This window comes from Anser brachyrhynchus (assembly GCF_964034855.1).
Source record: "Anser brachyrhynchus genome assembly, chromosome: 3".
NCBI lineage: Eukaryota > Metazoa > Chordata > Aves > Anseriformes > Anatidae > Anser > Anser brachyrhynchus.
Window position 1 is genome coordinate 21,422,914 of NC_137696.1, and position 20,561 is coordinate 21,443,474.

The 20,561-nt window shown below is 37.5% G+C and overlaps 1 protein-coding gene across 3 annotated transcripts in view; it reads left to right on the forward strand.

Annotated features, from left to right (window-relative positions):
• Nucleotides 1–20,561, forward strand: part of FBXO11 (F-box protein 11) — a 73,839-nt gene that overhangs the window by 45,565 nt on the left and 7,713 nt on the right. For all 3 annotated transcript variants that reach the window (XM_080587601.1, XM_080587600.1, XM_080587602.1), the window contains exons 6-13: nucleotides 526–609; nucleotides 693–825; nucleotides 6,912–7,018; nucleotides 7,105–7,216; nucleotides 12,440–12,546; nucleotides 12,631–12,768; nucleotides 19,950–20,167; nucleotides 20,473–20,558. In XM_080587601.1, coding sequence (XP_080443727.1) covers nucleotides 526–609; nucleotides 693–825; nucleotides 6,912–7,018; nucleotides 7,105–7,216; nucleotides 12,440–12,546; nucleotides 12,631–12,768; nucleotides 19,950–20,167; nucleotides 20,473–20,558 — 985 coding nt within the window. The remainder of the gene's footprint in view (nucleotides 1–525; nucleotides 610–692; nucleotides 826–6,911; nucleotides 7,019–7,104; nucleotides 7,217–12,439; nucleotides 12,547–12,630; nucleotides 12,769–19,949; nucleotides 20,168–20,472; nucleotides 20,559–20,561) is intronic.

The following is a 20,561-nucleotide window of genomic DNA, read 5'->3' on the forward strand; positions in this document are numbered from 1 at the left end:
TTTGAAAAATGTAGGAAATGGAAATAAAATATCAAAGCGAGTCTGTTACAAAATGCAGTGTACGTTGGTTAATGAACCGCTAAGGCTTGTTGAAGACAAACTTGGTATCTGAATCAGATGTGAATGTATACAGGATTATTTTTTCCTCACCACATAAGTGCAGTTTGTTCTGTGGCAAGCAGCTAGAAAATCAAAAGATGGAAATTTGTGGAGTTCATAAGGTACGTGAAGAGCTTACTGACAAATTTAAGTTATTTCAGATGCCTCTGGCTGTGTAAGTGAGCTAGCCGATCACTCACTGTTTTAAGACTCAGACTTTGGTTTTGATGCTGCCATTTTCAATTGGGTTCCCTAACGTGGGAGGTCAAATATGACCCTTAGTTCCCAGAACTAACCATTAGCAAGAAATGGCTTGTTAATTAGGGGATTAGTAGACCCCTTGTCTGTATGTACGTGCAGGTGTCTGGCTGTGCATTCAGATCCACCTATCTGCAAGCTTATCATAAATTATTTTGCCTGTTTCAGTACAAAGGAGCACATGTAAAGCCAGGTTTTGCTGAACACTTCTACAGTAATCCTGCAAGATATAAAGGAAGAGAAAATATGTTGGTAAGTTTCTAAAGCAGTTATTCTTAAGAATATTTGTATACCTTTTTATGGATATCTCTCTAAACTTCTGACTCTTCTTTTAGTATTATGATACCATTGAGGATGCTCTTGGTGGAGTTCAAGAAGCTCATTTTGATGGACTTATCTTTGTTCACTCTGGTATATATACTGATGAATGGATATATATAGAATCTCCAATCACCATGATCGGTGCAGGTATTTAAACTGAAAACATCTTTGTCTCAAAGCATGACTTGTGTTCACTACCACCTTCATTACAAAGATATTTTTGTATATTAAGTATCTGGTATAAATGCCAGTTTGTTGTCTTGAGCATAATGAATAAATACTTTCTGTACAAGTGTCACTAACAAAAAAATGGCTGATGCTTTGGACTGAAGTACTATTATCTGCTTGTTAGTTCTTGGAATAACTTATTTATCTCCTTTATTTCATTAGAAGGAAAAAAAAAATTGAATTTGTCAGGAAGTATATTTGGTTATGACTACAGTTGAAATTTTCAGTTGGTTCTTATGAAATTTGTTTTTATATCTTATCTCCTGAGTAAAATCCAGTAGTGAGAGCAAGACCAAATTAGTATCTGTCCTATTTTCTTAAGCATCGTAACTCCATCTTGACTTAGGAAATAAGAACATCTAGCAGAAAGATTCTGAAACTAGAGGTTTTTGCTTTGTTCATTTCTCAGCTGTTCCTCTAAAGAAGAATCCTGTATGGAGTAGTAAATAAATAAACTCTTCCCTATTCTAAAAGTCTTATGTAGTTAATATAAAATAATAGATCCTGTCTGCAAATTGTGGTGCTAAATTAGCAATTTGCTTCTCCTGTCCTTACTGTGTTGTACTGCTCAGATTAGCATTCTCAGAGTGATAAGAACTTTGATTCTCTTTATCTGGTACAGATCTTATTTAAGAGGTCTTCAGTGTCTTTGCTTCTATAGTGACCATAAGTCAATTGTCAGCTCTGCTTTTTTTTTTCTTTTTTTCGACATAAACGTGGTACTGCCTTTTTTCCTGACCAGAAAAAGTCCCTCCTTTTCAGGTATTTTTGTTCTGTATACCAGCTGTTTTGTTCTTAAGCGGACCTCTTTCTGGCACTTCTTGCCTGGGTTTTGCTGTCTTGGAGTGAGAAATGCTTTGACCAACTGAGTAAGATTAAGACTTAATACTGCAACAAAACTTGTCCATGCAAATCTGCAAGGTGCAGCTGAATTAGTGTGTTGGTTCAGGACTGCACTTCAGTACTAACCTCCTGAACTTCTCCAATTACGGTGCTCTGGTTTGTGTTGTGGAGAGGTTTTAGAGCACAAATGAGATTTCTTTTGGATGAGGCTGATCTAAGACATGTTCTTGGTATGCACTTGCTGCAATCTAGTAGTCAGTGTGCATTCGGTCAAAGGGACCAAGCTGTGACTAATCTAAAGTCAGTCGTATCTTCCCTCACTGTCCTGCAACAAACATGGTATGGGTGCCTGCTCCTCAGCACTACTGATTTTACTCTGTAGGTTTCACTACCGTTGTGCTGCAGTGCTTGTCTAACGCAGCCATAGCTGTGGACCAGTATCAAAATACTGACCTGGCTTCTGCTTCAGTTAAGGGATGACAGTTATAGTTACTGGTACAAATAGGGCAAGAGTCTTTCAGTGTTTAAAATCCAGAAAAAAATGGATCAGTACTATTCAAAGATACAAAATATCTCAATTACTTCATGAAATTTGAAAGGACATCTCTGATACCTGGTTAAACTTACGCATACTCTCAAGTCTGAAATACCCTCTGTTTCAGTAATTCCCTTCCACTGCAATTAACCTCAGTTATTCAGAAAACAATAATTTTAACTGCAGTTCTTTACAAGCAAGGGATTTGCATTGTACTTTTGTAATAGAATAGCTGTCTTGAGGAACAAAATCTCTAAGAGTAAACCAGAAATGTGAGATGTATTTGTTTCAGTTTCTGGCACTGCTGTCTCTTCATTTCCTCAGACTTTCTGCACTGAATGGTCAGTAAGATTGTAGAGGGATTCAATTTTAACATGTCTGAAAAGAAAACAAAGCGAACCACTAAGCCTTGGAGAACTACCTCCTCTCAGTTCAGTCTGGTATGCCTTTCAGAATGGTGGGATTAAGACAGCACCAAATCTCTTTGCAATTCTACTCAATCTTCTTTAACACTTGCTTCTGTGGACTTCTGAAGAAGCACAGCATTACTAGTAAGACAGCTTTACATACTTCAAGCTTTCAAGAATTTTTTTCTTTCCCAAATAAGCAAAATTTTCTTACAGAATAATGCCTGGTATCCTATGTTTGCTGTTCTGTTCAATTTTGGTGTTTAAATTTGTTAAATCTAGGGGAGGTAGTCTGGTTCAGAAGGAAGCCTTTAGGAGTATTACTGTAGTTGCAGAATCATAGAATATGCTGAGTTACAAGGGACCCACAAGGTTCGTTAAGTCCAACTCCTGGCTCCACACAGGAACTACCCTACCTATAAATTAAACCATGTCTGTAAGAGTCTCGTCCAAACACATCAGACAGGCTTGGTGCTGTGACCACTCCTCTTGACCAGCTAGCAGTGATGCTTACTGCATTCCCAGAACATAGTTGGCCTTCTTGACTTCCAGGGCACACTGTTCACTCATATTTATCTTGCCATCAACTAAAACTCCCCAGATCCCTTTCTGTGGGGCTGTTCTATAGCCTCTGGTTCCCCAGTCTGTATGTGTATCCAGAATTGCCCCATCCCAAATGCAGAGTCTGGCACTTGGTCTTGTTAAAGTTCATGAGGTGTGATTTTTCTTCTCAGAGCAGTCAGGCATTGGAACGGGTTGCCCAGGGAGGAGGTGGCGTCACCATCCCTGGGGGTGTTCAAGGAGAGGTTGGACGTGATGCTTAGGGATATGGTTTAGTGGGTGATAGGGGGATGGTTGAACCAGATGATCTTGAAGGTCTTTTCCAACTTTAATGATTCTATGATTGCCCAGCCTTTCAATTTGTTGAGATCTGCCTGCAAGGCCTCTCTATACTCAATGGAGTCAACACCTCCTCCTAGTTTAGTATCATCTGCAAGCTGAGTTTGTATGTGTTTGAGCCCTGCGTACAGATCTTTTTTATAAATGAAGCCTTGAAGAGAACTGGCCATAAAATAGAGCCCTGGGAAACCCCACTGGTGACTGGCCACCAGCCTAACGTAACCCCATTTACTATATCAATTTGAGCCCAACCCATACTATGTACTTGTCTCGCTGTATGCCGGATGTCTTGTCTGGAAGGATACTGTGAGAGACAGTATCAAAAGCTTTGAAATCTAAAAGAAAAAAATCCCATCTACTGGTTTCCCTTGATCAACTGGGTAAATAACCTTGTTGTAAAGGAAATTAAATTACTAGTAATGTGGTTTATCTGAACTCTCAAGTAGGAGGCGCAAGAGTAGACTGTCTCTTAGGAAACGGATGCATCCAGTTCCGTGGACAAAAACGCCTATGAACTTCTTAAAAAATAAGTTCTATTGTCCAGGGTTTGGAGGGGAAAACAAGTGGTGGGGTAGGGAGTCGGATATATGCAGGAGTACAGGCCTTCCATGAAGTGCTCAACTCACTCAAGATGAGAAACGTCTTGTCTTAACTGTTTCAGCAGTTGTCCAGACAGGTATCTTGATCTGACAGTCTTAGCTATATATGTTTTTCTGTATTTTGGGAGATACAGCTTTCATTTTTTTCCTTTATTTTCCACTTCACTTACATAATGTGCAAGTAAGTGAAAAAGGGATTATCAAAGGATTTTTTCCAATCGTGAAAAAGCAGTAGTGACAATAATAGAAATGATTGTAATTTTAAGGGTAGCAGAATCTAAAATAGTGTAGACTGTCATAATTAGATACTTCCTGTGATCAAGAAAGAACTTCAATATGACTGAACTCTTCTTTAGATACCTGTTCTGTATCTTTGAATTGAAAATATTTTAGCCAAGCTTAGAGCTGTATCCTTTTCATAGATTTTGTATGCTGCAAGATCTAAAAGGATCTCGGCATCTTTTGCCTGATGTGATTGAACAGGGTCATAACAATTATTTGCTGTAGAATCTATTGCTTTTTTCCTATTAATGTACTGAAAACTTCCTTTTTTAGGCATTTAATAATTCTGAGGCAACATCCAGTTAATTCCTTTTGGCAGTCTCTTATCATAGGCTTTCTGTTAAATTATTTTTAAATTGTCACATTTTGGTCCTTAAACTGAGAACCAACTCTGATCCTGTGGGGTATTGTCTCCCTTGGACTATGGCAAAGTAGAACTCGTAAGAGCAGTGTTTTGCTTGATTATAACACTAGTGGCACTTTTCTTTCTTTTTCCATTCTTTTTTTTGGTTTCTCTCTTGTAAAGTATTCTAAGCCAAAAGTTGAAATGGAGATGTTTGTTTGCAGCATCTTTGCAAAAGAATTATTCAGAGTATTTCTTTGCATTTAGAATAAAATCAGTCCTTGAACATGCCCTTTTCCCTTTTCGGTCTTTTCCTGGTGGGACATCTAAATGCACTGGTCTTACTAATTGGGATGTTCCATACTAGACATTTTGGGACCACCCAAACTCAGACCTGTAAGTTCTCTTCTGTGCTAAGAGGAAGGAGATGCCTGTAGAGAACCTCAAGCAAGAGTATGGCAAGCACTTCCAAACACAATTCCACAGATCTATCTGCTTTGCTTAGGTAGTGTTTCAGAGCATCCAAAGTACAAATTCTCCTTGCTCCCTGGGATTGAACACAATTCCGATATTGATTTATGGCTCTTATTTTCTGCCATGGACCACGCTTCATTTTCTAGTTTTAGTTTGGCTGCAGTACTGTGTGGCCATTCTTTCTCAGGTGCTGAAGTGTACTAATGTATATATGTCAATGCATTTGTGTGATGGAGAAAAACAGCTAATAGAAACGTTAACAGGTCACAGCAAAGCATTTTGTGTGACAACATACAGCTTCTTTTAGGTATTGGCTATTGCTATGTGCATAGTGGTACAAAGAGCTAGATTGGACTACTTGAAAACATTTGCAGCTCTGCAGTAGTGAAAACAGAGATCTGGCTTTTAAGTAGTAAGAACAAGCTGGGTAATTATGTAAATATTGCTTCATTCTGACTGGCACCTTTCTGCCTGAGTGCTAAAGAACAGGACATACCACTTGTCTGTACCTGGTGTCAACAGACAACAGAAAAAGATCTGCTGGTGAGAAATGCTGTGAATAGGCTCTTCAGTAAAAAAAAAAAAAACAAAAAAAAAACAAAACCTGAATTTAGGGCAAATATCTGTCACATTTGCATATCTCTTGTTTCAGAGTTGCAACTCCAAATCATTCCCATAGCTTGCTCTAATATGTGAAACTTCCATGTTTGCATTTCATATATGAAGGTTTCTGGTTTGCATATTTCATGTGCAGTTTTGAACTGGACAAACTCTTGCGTGTGAATAAGTATCACTGAATTTATGCCACTGTAAGACTGTTAACTTGTGCTCCCTCTGCTGGCTTTTGTAATACCAATGTAAACATTATTTTCCCTTCAGATTAAGGATAAAGAATATAGCAGAGCCTTGCTGTTAACGTATGGGAAATCAAATTCCAGATTGTGGGAAACTGTAAATGAACTATTTTGAAAAATTCTCTGTATGTTTTCAGAAGTAGAGTTCAGTCTAGGTATGCAAGATTTTCTTGTAAACGAAGAAATGATTTAAACATTGAATCTTACATTTGAGAGGCATTGAGGGGTCACATGTAGGTCGTGAACAGCTTACTAAGTAGATGCTTAAATTGGTTCAAATTAGTGGTGGAATGTATGTATTTAGCTTTAATAAAAGTTTAGAATACCAAACTAAATTGTATTTTATAACAGAATTACAGTGCATCTAGACTAGTATCTAGACTGGAATCCAGGTTTGTTGAACGGTTTCTTCAGTTTGTATTCAGAAAACGTGTTGGTATTTTGTTGCTACTGTCTTTGTTTTTGTTCTTGTACAGGTTTTCAGTTTGTGGTTTTCAATTTTCCTAGAAATTCTAATAAACTGAACTCAGAAAAACTAGCTCTATACAAGAGAAGATCTTCTCATGTTATTAAATAATAAAATGGTACAAGATCATTTAAGACTAGTTTCTCCATTCTTTGAAATTCACTGTTGTCAAGGTCTTCTGACATCAAGATTTTTGTGCCATGAATCACGTTCATTTTCTTTTGTTGTTGCTTTGAATAGAATTCTGTAGAATTTATTTTCACTGACATACACTAAAATGTAAATTTCTTAATGTTTTACAGCTCCTGGAAAAGTAGCAGATAAAGTTATAATAGAAAACACTAGAGATTCCACCTTCGTTTTTATGGAGGGTTCTGAAGATGCCTATGTTGGATATATGACAATCAGGGTAAGAATATCAAATTTGAGTGGAGCTTTTAAAAATTTTGTTTCAATGCCTGAACCAATAAATATTATATTTGTTTTCCTTTTCAGTTCAATCCTGATGACAAATCTGCTCAGCACCACAATGCACACCACTGCTTAGAGATTACCGTGAATTGCAGTCCAATTATAGATCACTGTATTATTCGAAGTACTTGTACGGGTTAGTGGGCTTTTTATTGTTTGAAATTAACACTCTGTTTAAAGTTGACTAATCTAACCTGTGTGCATAGAAGGAGTACACAAACTATGATCCATATTGCCGTATTCTTTTATGCAGGTGTTTAATACGGGTCTGAAAACCTTATTTGCCTTGAAACGGCATCATTCTGGTGATTTACTGATGTCTTAAGACCTTTGTGATGACACATGCTTGGTCTTCTGTTTGAGTCAGTTCGGACTCACTGGGCAGTTAGTTTAAAACCCGAGAAATGACAGGAGTGTTCTTATATAAAACGTAGTTGTTTCTGATATGCATAGTTGTAGCTGGCAGGAGATGACATTTGAAGGGGGCATACGTGGGACTTTACGTCAGGTTCACTGCAATATGCAGTATTGGTATTTGATGGCACTGAAACAGTCATGAGCTGTAACTACTGTGCTTAAGTTTCTTGACAGGAGTGGAAGAGATTTGACATAAGCATGAGAGTTGCTAGCTATACTGACAGAAGAAATACAGTGTGGAAGGTTGACACTCATTTCAGCATCAGAGATGATGAGAAACCTATACCACCTGATTTGAGAAATAACAGTAGTTGAGATTCTGGAAAGAAAGGGTCAGAGGCAGTGAAGGTCTGAGAAGATGGATGTCAGTTCGTAGTCACTGGAAATGAGGCATGACAGTTCACAATGACAAGACATGGTAACATCTATGCGTTTGGAAAAAAGCAGATAAAACAGAATTGGAGCATCAGAAAAAAGAGGTGTAGGAGAACTAAGATACTGAGTCTTTGCATGGAAATCACAATATAAACATATTTATGTTCAGCTAGTGAAATGGAATGGATCTACACAGCAGGCTGTGCATAATAGTTGCTCAGCTCAACATAAAGGCAGGGAAGCAATGAGATCTTCAACTAGACATGAAACCATCCTTTTCTGGTACAATAACAAGGAAAATCTACTGGGAACTGTAATGAGGAGAGCGGAAGGGAAGGATTCCTTGTGTATGCCTTGTAAAGGAAGACATGCTCTTTCTTGGAGGTTACAGGCTGCAAAACACTACTGCGTTTATGGTCAGCTCTGTGCTTTGAGTCAACATCCCTGGATGTCTTTTAAAAGATGTTTAGATGTAGAGCTTAGTGATATGGTTTAGTGGAGGACTTGTTAGTGTTAGGTCAGAGGTTGGACTCGTTGATCTTGGAGGTCTCTTCCAACCTAGACGATTCTGTGATCATCTGTTTTTCTGGAGACAGATCAGCTAGTATATGAAAGTATTAAAGATGAAGAAGAACAAAGGACAACTAGCTACTCAAAGTATCTTGATTCTTTTATTTTACTTTTTGTATCTTAAATATTGGGGAAGCTGAAGTAAACAAAACAAATTTATTCTTTAAGTTTCTCTATACCAATATTGGGTACTCTGATAATGAATGAGAGGAATTTATTCTAATTTCTTGGAACACGTTCCACTTGCTTAGAGAAGTAGTTTGAAGAACTGCATGGCTTTGTGTTGGAACATGCTTGGAATGTATTGGACATGGAACATAAGCCAGTAGGTCTTGATGTTCTTGTGAAAAATGTTTATTAAAGTTAAGATTCAATTTTTATGGCCACTGTTTATTATAACAAAGTGTTTCCGATAATTTTGGACTACTGCCCTCCTCAACCCTCTGGACTTCTGAATTTCTGCTGCATTGTATTTTTGCTTCTCTGCTCCAAAGTTAACATTTCTGGTCAATTTTGCAGGCTGTGGGCAGGCTATGCTGTCAACACTTATTGATTATTAATTTTTATTGACTTTTTAATCCTACCAAACCATGCTATAATCTACTCAGGAAGTATTGTGTGTGTGAAAAAAAAAAAAAAAGTGGCAGTCTGCCAAAAAAGCCATTTACTGTTTCCAAGTCAATGGCATCTCTGAAATATTGATCCATTAACATTCAGAATCTCTCTCCTAGTACATGCTTGATACCCTTTCTGTAGATCTAATTGCATTAAAGCCTGTTTCTAGATTGTTATATTGTTATATGTTAAATTCTTTATGTAATATGTAAAGATGGGAGCTGTGTAAGTGATTTCAGCTGGAGGTCTCTTACTACCAGTCCAAACTATCTTTGAAATTTTAAAATAAAGTTTAAATGGGAAGATCCTGAGTCTAGATATTCTGTTGCATCCATTGCAGAAGAAATCTGGATTGGTTTTCATCTTGACAGACAAAACCAAAAGTTGATGGCAATATGCCTCATTTATTTATTTAAAGTATTGTTTTTGTGTGCAATCATTATATTCTAAGTTAAAAGCAAAATAAAAAAAGCCTAAACTAGTAAGATGTGCTTGGTCCTTCTAAAGAACCAATTTCACCCAATCAATAAGTCCAGTGAAGTGAGTCAGAATGAAGAGTGCTTTTATAATCAAAATGTGATAGAGGTACACTTTTAGAACATCTTACTGGGTTCCCCAAAATGCACAATTCCTTAATGTCATGCAAGAGGTAGAGGAAAAGGAGTGAAAACAATTAGGAGATAAAAGAAAGGAGAAATTATTAGCAGTTAATATAAATTGGAAGCAACTAGGAATTGTAAGAAATGGGGAAATTCTTCCCCTCAACAAAATAGTAGCCCTTCAGAAATGTCCCGTTGTCTTCCCACAAGAGAAACAAAACAAAACTAAAAAACAAGATGAAAAATTATTCAGAAGAGACAGTGATTGTGCCCTAACTTGGAAAACTTGAACTTGAAGTTCTAGCAATGATGCTGATCTGTCATAGATACGGAAGAATTTGAGAAGTGTTGTGTAATTTTTGCTCTATATTTAATGAGAATAGGTAGGAATGATAAATGTGCTCATACCCTAGAGGAATAATGAGATACGTTCTACTCTGAGAGTAACCATGGATGAGGTTAAACAGCTGTAAAAACAGCCATTCTAAAATCATAGAAGAGTTTAAAGAATGGGCCAAGAAATCTTCTGAACTCCTCTTAGGTATAAACAGTAACTTGAAGCCTGGATTGGGTGGTGAATGAGAACCTGTTGGGGGTGGGTGGGAGAGAGGTGGGATACTAACACTAAACAGGATGAAATATGGCAAACAATACTGCTTACTGATCATGGATAGAATGAGGAGACGGTGAATACAGGTGGATGGTCAGTCAAGAGTTAAAATTAATGATCGAAACAAATATAACTACAGAAAATGTTAATGGTTGCATTATACTGTTAGCATTTTTGATGACTTCATCTGAGTAAAAGAAGGGAGCAGTCCCAATATAAACTATGTAGATCCCTCAAAGACACTCAAATTTATCTTGCACTGCTTTAAAGCATCTGAATTCCACAGAATTAACATAGCACACATTGAATAGATTATAATTACCCCACAAGTTATTTTTATGACTTTGTGGCTTTTTCAAAGATGGCTTCTTGACTTCAAGCCCCTCTAACATTATCAATGACTTGCAGAGAATATAAAACCATATAACTGATGAAGTTTGTAGATGATGATTTAGGGTGTTACAAATAACCAGGAGGATGTGTTGCTGTACCCTTTTTGTAACATGGGCTCTCTTAAACAATATTCACATTAATGCAGAAAAATGCAAAGTAACTAGGAAATAGGAACAGCCCGTTGGGTGCAAGTGATAAACCTCTATCCTGGGAAGCTGTGTTCCTGGGAAAAGCTTTAGGAGTCATTGTAGGTAAACAGCTAAATACGAACCCACATGTAGCTGAGTGGTCCAAAGAACTAATGTGATGCTTAGTTAGGCATGGGGGAATATTGAGGGGAAACGGGTTGTATTGTGCCCATCTTTAGTCCTGGTTAAGGTCAAGTCCTCTTGTTGCTGGTGCCCATGGCAACACGTTGAAAATTCAGAAACAGGTCAACAAAAAGTCCTAAAGGATAAAGCAGAACTCATTTATAATGAAATGCATACTGATCACAAACTGTTACTTCTGCAACGAGCAGACTGAGGGAATAGGTTGTTTGCACTAAATACATGCCTTAGTTTTCTGTATACAACATATCTGTACCCAATATTTGGATACTGAAACTGGGGCAATTCAGATTAAAAACCGAAGTGTAAATTCACAGGGTAACAAGTGTGTAACAAGCTCTAACAAGCTTTAGGTGGTTTCTCAATTGTTGAAAACCTTCAAATCAAAACTAAGTGTATCTGAAAGATGTGTGCTGACATTCCAGCTACTAGAATCGAAGCAGGAGTTAACCCGGGGAGGTGTTGCAGTCTGTATTATTCATACGGTCAGATCAGACAACCAGAATGATTTCTTCAGGATTTTACAAAAGCAGCTCCCTGAATGAGTCTATGAATTATTAAAGGCTAGTTGTTGTGGTATGCTTGAAGTAATACGAAAGCTTACTAATAGGGCATGTACCAGCTTGCTTATTTAGTGGTGTTTAATTGAAGGGAAGGCGTGTGTTATGTAGGCCAGATATGCTGAGATGAAATGTTACCATTCTGAAATCGCTGTGAATCTGCCATGGAGCAGAACTGCATGTTTTCATTCCTCATGGAAAGGAGGGAATTGAGCTGGTCTGGTGAAGTCCTGAGCAGTTTGAGTCCTAGCTCCCTGAAGAGTTTGTTTTCTGGGTAATAGATAGCATGTTAGGTAAAATCACCCAAGGAGCTGCAGCAAGGAGCGTTGTAATTCAACTGGGAAGAGATGTGTGGATTGCTGGGGTGTAGTTCTGTGCTCTACCTTGCGCTGCTGGTGCTGCTTGTATTGAGTTAAACAGGGTGTCTGCGTATGCTACGGTGTTGTTACTTGTTTGGGCTTTGGAAGTACTGGGTTCTGAAGGGTTAAACGGAATTAAAAGAAGGCAGGAATTATCAAAGAATTTTATTATATTTCTTGTGTCTTTTGTATACAAATATTAATGGTATACAGTGGACGGGCTGTGGGGAAACAAATGAGAACTTTCATAAACATGAGTTATTACAGAAACTGTTGTCTATTCTGGCAGTTATATGCTGCTGCATAACCTGGGAAGAGTGATTTTAAAAAGCAACTCCTGCCTCAGATTTTTGTATCTACAAAATGATGACGCAGGTGTTTTTCCACCAGTGGCTTGCAGTGCTTTGGCACTGCGCATGGCAGATCTTTTTGAAATATCAGTTCACGCTAACTTTTCTTGCAAGACTGGTGCCAGACTATTTATAGATACACTGTGCTTTGAAGCTATGGTAACTGTACTGTTTTCTTTCAGTTGGCTCTGCAGTATGTGTCAGTGGCCAGGGAGCTTGTCCTACTATTAAACACTGTAACATCAGCGACTGTGAAAATGTTGGACTTTACATTACAGACCATGCACAGGTATTTTCTGAATCAATTCTTCTACTTTGATAAAATTGTTTACTGTTTATGTTTCCCATCTTAATTTACTTTTCTATTTCCCAGGGAATATATGAGGACAACGAGATCTCCAACAATGCATTAGCAGGAATTTGGGTTAAAAACCATGGAAATCCCATTATCAGACGGAATCACATTCATCATGGACGTGATGTTGGCGTTTTCACTTTTGACCATGGCATGGTAACGTTTATTTTCTTCTTTTGAAGAAAGATAGATGACGTTGCATAGCTGAAGTCTTCAGACTTTGCTCATTATTGAGGAAATATATTTTTTAAAAAACATGCTTTTACATGTGAATAGTTATTTAAAAATATGCCTGTTGCTGCTTCTTTTGCCCTTCTGTGGCCAATTTCATTTTAAAGATAGTTTTAGCTGAGAGATTTAAGTACTTTTTGCATTTGATTGGCAGCCTCTTATATTGAATTATGTTGAAGTGATAAAATACCTCTTGAAGTAGGGTATAAATGGTAGGCTTACATTTACACTATCACTTTGTTCTTTTTCTTTCAAAATAGAACAAAACTAATTTTTTTCTTGTAGGATTCTGTACCTTTAGGTGCTAGAAGATTTGAAAGCATAATAAATCGCTGTGTGGACACTTAACCAGTCCTATTTTAATGTACATCACCGAAACAGGGTATGCCCAACTTCTCTGGAAAGAAGACTCATTTTAGCACAGACTTAGTTGTCGAATTTTATCACAAAATTTTACTTCAGAATTCGTGCATTCTTTCATAAAAATGTTTCTGTGGGATGAAGGTGATACTTTCTATGTGCATATAAACTAATGTGTAATGACTGTGCGTATTCCTTGAAATAGAAAGCAGAATGGATTTTTGCCATTCAAGTAAAAGATTATTTGCGCATTTGTTTTTGGCAAAATACTCTGCATGTCTTCCAAACAGTGCCAAATCATTGTTTTTCCTGCTTGAATGCTGAACTCCTAGTCCCTGTCCCCCCTCCCCCCCTCAGCTGACAAAAATGGCAGGATTTTTTCTGGTCACTTTTTGTTATAATTATGAGCACAAATGTGAGTTGCACATTAAAAGTACAGAATGTGAATCAAGTACAGTGAACTAAATGTCAGACTAAATGAGCTAAATGAGGGCTACTGAGGTTAATGCTGCTTGCTTTCAGATCAAGTGGTGTTAAAAAAAAAAAAAAAAAGATTCCTTTTTACCTTAACATTGGTAGCACAGAATTTGATTATCTTGTTGTAGGAGTTGTGTACTGCTTGATAGGGATTTGTAGAGAATGATAAACTACATAGGCAGTTGCTTAGGGCTTCCTTTTCTAAAGGTGCTGTAGATAAACAGCTGCTGTCGGAACGAAAGCCTCCTTTTTAACAGACTTAATTTCAGAACACTGTTGAAGAAGAAGGTCAGCCAAACCCAGTGCATGTGTTATGTACTGTCAGATACTACTGCATATTCCCTTCCATACATTTTGTTCCTAGCCACTACCTGACACAGCACTTGACTAGTTGTGACTAAATATGTTAGGCTTCTTTTTTGGTGAGAAGACCGTAATTAGTTAGCATATTCTATCAACAGATGCTCTGTTAGATAACAGAATAGGTAGCCTGTTATTCTTTGTAAGTAAATGTCTGTTATCATCTAAGTTGTAATTTTGCTGGTAGATCTTAGTTTCCAAGAAAGATAATACTAGTAAAAATGCACACATTGAACACTAATGGCTTTGACTAGCTGAGAAAGATGAGTCCCGAGTCACACTAATACAAACGTAGCTTGGGTGCAGACAGGACCTCTGCTTTCTCATTTCACTTTCTCACTCATCTTATGACCTTCGGATCTACTGTTCCTTCCATAGCCTCCATGTATTTCATCTTACTATCATACTCTCCTTCCAGATTTAGTATGTTCAGTTACCTAACTGCGTTAGTTAATAATTTTTAAGTTATACTCACTCAGTGTTTGCTCCAAACAAACAATAGTCCAACATTTTAAAGTAATCTTACTCTTAAATTAAATGTGTCAATTCAGGTACTAATTTGCTTTAACTTTTCTGCTGAACTTTTTACATGAGGTTTTTCTACTATTTGTGTCTTGGGAGAGTATTGGCTAGGTATCAGATTCCTGATTGAATAAAATAAGACCTTTATTTTGGGAAATGGATTTCCATATTTTCTATAGATACTAAATGCAATTATGGTAAACGCAACATAGCAAACTTTCCCAAAAAATCCATGTTATTTTATCATGGGAAAGAGGAAGAAGAGAAGCAGACGACTTTAGAAGATCCATATTTTGATCCCCAAGTGTGTCTATGCTCACTAAATTGTGGGTCTTTTTTCCTTTAGTTAGGGCATCTTCCTGCCTTTGTAAGTACTTGTTATGTTGCTTTAATTCTAGCTCAGGCTTGGTTGGGTTTTTGATGAGAGTTATGTCTGTAGATAGTACTAACAAAAGATGGACTGTGTACACAAACTACTGATGCCTTTTTCCTTTCCACCCAAGTTGTTGGGGAAGTAGGAGTAAAGGAGCAATGCAGTACTAGTTGTAGCAGTTTGATTTGCAGCTTCCTGGTCTCACCATAAGTTAATCAGGATGTGTACTGCTGTTGTTTTTGCAGCTGGCATAAAATCTTCATACTGGAGAAGAGGAGGCTCAGGGAGGACCTTATCAATGTCTATAAATACCTGAGAAAAGGATAGAAAGGTGGAGCCAGGTTCATTTCATTGGTGCCCAGCGACAGGACAAGAGGCAGTGGGCACAAACTGGAACACAGGAGGTTCCCTCTGAAGGTGATGGAGCCGTGGCACAGGTTGCCTGGAGAGGTTGTGGGGTCTCCCTCCTTGGAGATCTTCAACAGCCATCTGGACGTGGTCCTGGGCAACCTGCTCGAGGTGTACCTGCTTGAGCAGGGGCATTAGACCAGATGGCCTCTAGAGGTCCCTCACCACTTAAACCATTCTGTGAAAATCTTCTGGCTAGCAGAAGTTTAAATGTGGTAGGATTTTGCTCTGTTAGGTGCTTCTTCTCCGTTCTCTGTTACACCCTAAGGAGCACATTTGCTCTGTGTTGGGCAATATTACACCAGCACAGAGCTCCCTTCTAGCAGCCCTCTGGCAGATTTATGTTTTTTAAACATTATATGTGTTCTAGAAATGTAGTTGTGTAGGCATTTTGCAAAGAGTGATGGCAAACCTAAGACGTTATGTCTTTGTTTTATAGTAGCTCAGTGTTTGCAGGCTGCCACTGCCTCATCTAAGCTGTATTAATGTATTGTATAAGCACTCTTAATCCACTTCAATGGATACCTATATCCATACATCCCTCCAAGACTTAAACAGGCTCTGAAACATGTAATAAAATTATTTCAGCTACAGGAAGGCTGGCAAAGGTGAATGCTTCAGTAATTCCCAGAGGGGAGCTGTCTGTGTGCATAGGCTTGAGGGTTGGTTGAAAATCTGGCTAGGATAAGCTTCTGGTTTAAGTACTGAATTATAAGTGTTTAGCATATGAGTACTGAAATGTTTTTGTAAAATAGTAATAATAATAAAACTAGATTGTGCTCACTTGATTCATTGGAAACAGAAGTGTTTTGTTTTCTTCCAGCTAGAATGAATACACAGTCTATACTAATACTATCTATTCTAACACTGTGATCAACGTGGTTTCACAAGCAAAACGGAATACAAAGACATTTTGCCTTTTTATATAAAAGAAACAGTAGCATATTAAAGAGAATGTGGTTAATATTTATCTTAGCTGCAAATAAGAGGGATGATCCTCTTGTCTCACATACTAACTATGGTTAAATGTGCAGAGCAATGCAGTCTTTGAGATACTTAGAGTTTAAAAAAAAAGGGAGGGGGAGGAATGCAGCAGCATTGGCCTGTATATTTGGGAAGTATTTCAATAAGTAGGAGGAAAAACAGGTCAATTTTTACAATATAATATCCTTAAGAGTGGCCTAGTTCCACTATTGAAATGCTTCTTAGTCATAAATTCCTTTGAAAGATTTCCCCCTGCCTCCTTCCATCTCGAAGCCTGCTTTTTTCAGAGTCCTCTGTTCTGTATCAGGCCAGCGATAGAGATGATGATGTAACACCATTGCAAAATGTAAATATCCTTTAAGCGACACGGTATTTTTCAGATACAAATCCTGCATACCTACCAAATGAGTGGATTTTCTCTATACTTTTTCTCTTGCTTCTCATGTGGTATTTTTGGCTGAATATATCTTTCTTTGGTTGGTTGTAACTGTGAAGCAGGATAAGTGCATTCCAGTACCAAATTCCTACCCTACACGTTATTTTTCCGTGGGTTTCTGTACTGCAGCGCTGACTCTGAAAGGTTAAAGAGTGCTTTGTTTTTCACTTTCATGTTCTCAGACTGTTCTTTGTGTTTTGATGCTTGTAGAAACTTAACCTCTTATTTCTAAACCAGCAGTATTCTGCTGTTTGCTAGGGCTTGTGCCAAACATTGAACAAACAGGCATTAAAAATGCGGCAATGGCCCTGGCATCCCTCAGTGTCTTACACTGATGTCTCTTGCCAGGTGCCTGAGACAAGTTGCCAGACTAAACTGTATTTGATCATCGTATGCAAACAACAGAGAACGTTCAAATGTACTGTAAGAATAAGCTAACATAATTTTGTAATTTGTAGTTGAGAGCAAGGCATAGGTCTTCATTTTCCTTGTTCCCAAATGAGAAATATAGCACTCATTCTTTTAAATATTACAAATCAGATCATTTTAAAGAAGTGTTTACGTAGTCCAAAAATGGTAATGAAGCTTTTGCTAGTTTCTATGTGGAGTACATAAAAATTCAGTTGGCCTTTTGCTGCAATAGCAAATTTTTCCTATCCCCTAAAAATAAAGGGTTTGTTCTGCATCTTGAATATGTTTTTCTTTATGCTGTTTTTTTTTTTAAAAATCCACCAACTCTCAAATAGAGACCATTCCAGACTTTGGTAGGCAAATTTTTATGAACATATATTTTTATGTTGTCAGTCACATTTATTATATATTTAATTAAGTCAATACAAAGACAGATACTCTTTAGCAGTTCTTCTTTCTATCTTGGTCTTTTTTTTCTTGCCCTATTGAGACTATGAGTTTCAGTAAATATTTAGGAAATCTTAAAATTTGCATGATTTCCTTTTTTTTGAATACCTATATTTTTCAAACAATAATGTGAGATGTCTGCATTTCTGTAATACTGTTATTCTTGAAATAAGAAAAAAAAGTATAAAAATACAGAAAAGTTCTTCTGAGGAAAAAAAAAAAGTGAAAAAAATTGCATCAATTAAAAAATTTAACCTAAATATATTTCAAAGCAGTATTCGTTGGACTGGATAAAATGCAGAAAGCACAAACAAAATGAATTCCTGAATTAGTCTTGATGTAAAAAGTCTCCTGATCTTGTCCAACTTTGCAGGAAAGGATCTTTGCTGCCACATACACTTTGTATGCTAAGTAGCACGTGGAAGCATCAACACTACAGTTACTGTGGTGTGTGTTTGTTTGCAATTACTTTCTCTGGTCGGGTCTTAACAGGTTACGCCAGTGTTGTCTTACCCACATAGCAGCCTTTCTGTCATTGTAACTGTCATTTTGTGCCTGCAGCTAATGCCTTGCCTGGTATTTTAAATAAATCTTGTACGGAGACTACTTCTTAATGTTTTAAAAGTAGCTTTCATATATTATGAAGCTTTTTTTTATTAGCAGCTTTTCATATATTTCAGATATTCAAGGCCCGTCTGGACGCCTGCCTGGGCAACCTGCTCTAGGGAACCTGCTTGGGCAGGGGGGTTGGACCCGGTGATGTCTTGAGGTCCCTTCCAACCCCTACAATTCTGTGATTCTGTGATTCTTTCTGCTTCAGAAATAGTATTTTGAGTCTGCTTAGACTTGGTATTTTTGTAATCTATTTCCTGTGTGCATCCCCATTACTGGAATTACACAGTGTCACAGGGCTTTGAGCAACCTGTTCTAGTGAAAGAGGTCTCAGGCCATGGCAGGGAGTATTGGACTAGATGATCTTTAAAGATCTTACCAACCCAAACCAGTCTATGATTCTGTGATCATTTACTCCTTTGTTACTAATCACAGAGCCTTTTTTTATATTAAGCAACCCTGTTTGCAGCTTCTTTGCGATTTCTGTGATGAAGCACACCTTATGTACCCTTTTTCTTTCACCCAAGCAGTTTTCGTAGTTGCAGCATATTTAGCACTCAAAGATAATCTGTGAAGTAATTAAAAAGATACCAGACCATGAAGTAGCATCTTAATTGAAATGATGTATTCCACCATGAAGAGGATGAAGCTTTTTTAATACCAAGTTGTCATCCTACCTAAGTTTCATATACAGCCTCTCTTCAAACAAAAATGAGAAAATAGTGTTTCCTTTGGGGATGAGAATCACAGAAGGCTGCCTGTTGGCATAAGGGTGTATTTCTAAAGAGATCTTGTTTACATTCCCCTGTCTGTTATTGTGTGGCATCTTCAAGAATTCTGAAAATGTCTCATCTCACTTGGAGACCAGACCTAATCCTAAATTCTTGAAATATATTCTGAGTATTTACAAAAAACAGTCATTTTCCATTTGACTTACCACACAGGCCTGAGGATCCAAGCCATGTATACTGATAGTACTTTTTTGGAGCTTGCTTAATCAATGTAGTCCCTTTCCTGTCTGCAGTCCTCAAAGTAGGGTAAAGCACACACTGTCTTGATTTCTTCCTTGAACTGCATATATTCTTGCTTTTTTATAATTGACACATACTACTGCAGTGTCTAAATGAAGTGTGTAACTGCGTGGGGGTGGAGGGAGAGTTTATTCATTGGCAGCTCAGACTTGAAGAAAGGGAGAAGAGGTTAGTTACTATCAAGCAGTGGAAATGTTACTTATCTCCCACAGCCATATGCATTTATTCTGACCAGTCATTACAAAGAATTTTAGGGCGCTTCTTCCTAAATTAATTATATTTGTACAGAATATATATGTGGTTGGAAAAAAAGAGCCCGTTGTCGTCTAACACTGTCCTTCAGATACTAGACGTGTGGGCTTTGTAGCTGCTAAAGAAATTTGATATTCAGTCCTCTTTGAGGTGCTATATCCAGAGTTGCCATTTTTACTGGTAATTCAATCAGTACTAATAAATAGCACTACGGAGTGTCTTTGAAACAGTATTTTATTTTCCGGGAAAAACAGGATATAGTGACAGTAGCTGTCTTCATTAGCCTTGTAAGTGCTGATGTTTTGTCAGCTTTGATACTGTTTCCTTCTAAATGACCATGGTGTTTGGAGGGGAGAGAGAATAACATCTCGATGTTCGGCCTTCAATTGAGAAAAGACATTTATGGGAAACATTGTATATTTTGTGTCTTAAGGGTTATTTCGAAAGCTGCAACATCCATAGAAACAGGATAGCGGGTTTTGAAGTTAAAGCCTATGCCAATCCTACAGTGGTTCGGTGTGAAATTCATCATGGCCAGACTGGAGGAATCTATGTTCATGAAAAAGGAAGAGGACAATTCATAGAGAACAAAATCTATGCAAACAATTTTGCAGGTGTATGGATTACCTCAAACAGTGACCCAACAATAAGGTATTGTTTTCCCTATTGATATTTTACTACTTAGAATAAGAGAGTTGATTGGAATGGGAAAAGTGCAACCTTATTTCATTTATTTCTAATGAACTGAAAATATTCCTGTATACGTAAAAATGAGATTACTGTCTGTGTTTGACCGAACTGTGTTTTTTAATTTGCATGTGTATTTGGAAGGGCGTATTTCTTGAAAAGACACAGAAAAAAAATATTTCAAGTCTGGGTACTATACAGTCCTAGACATTATATATTGTGTACTATTATTATAACAATTTCGTAATGTCGATTCTTTCGTTTCTTAGGGGCAATGCAATTTTTAATGGGAATCAAGGTGGTGTTTATATCTTCGGTGATGGAAGAGGCCTTATTGAAGGAAATGACATTTACGGTA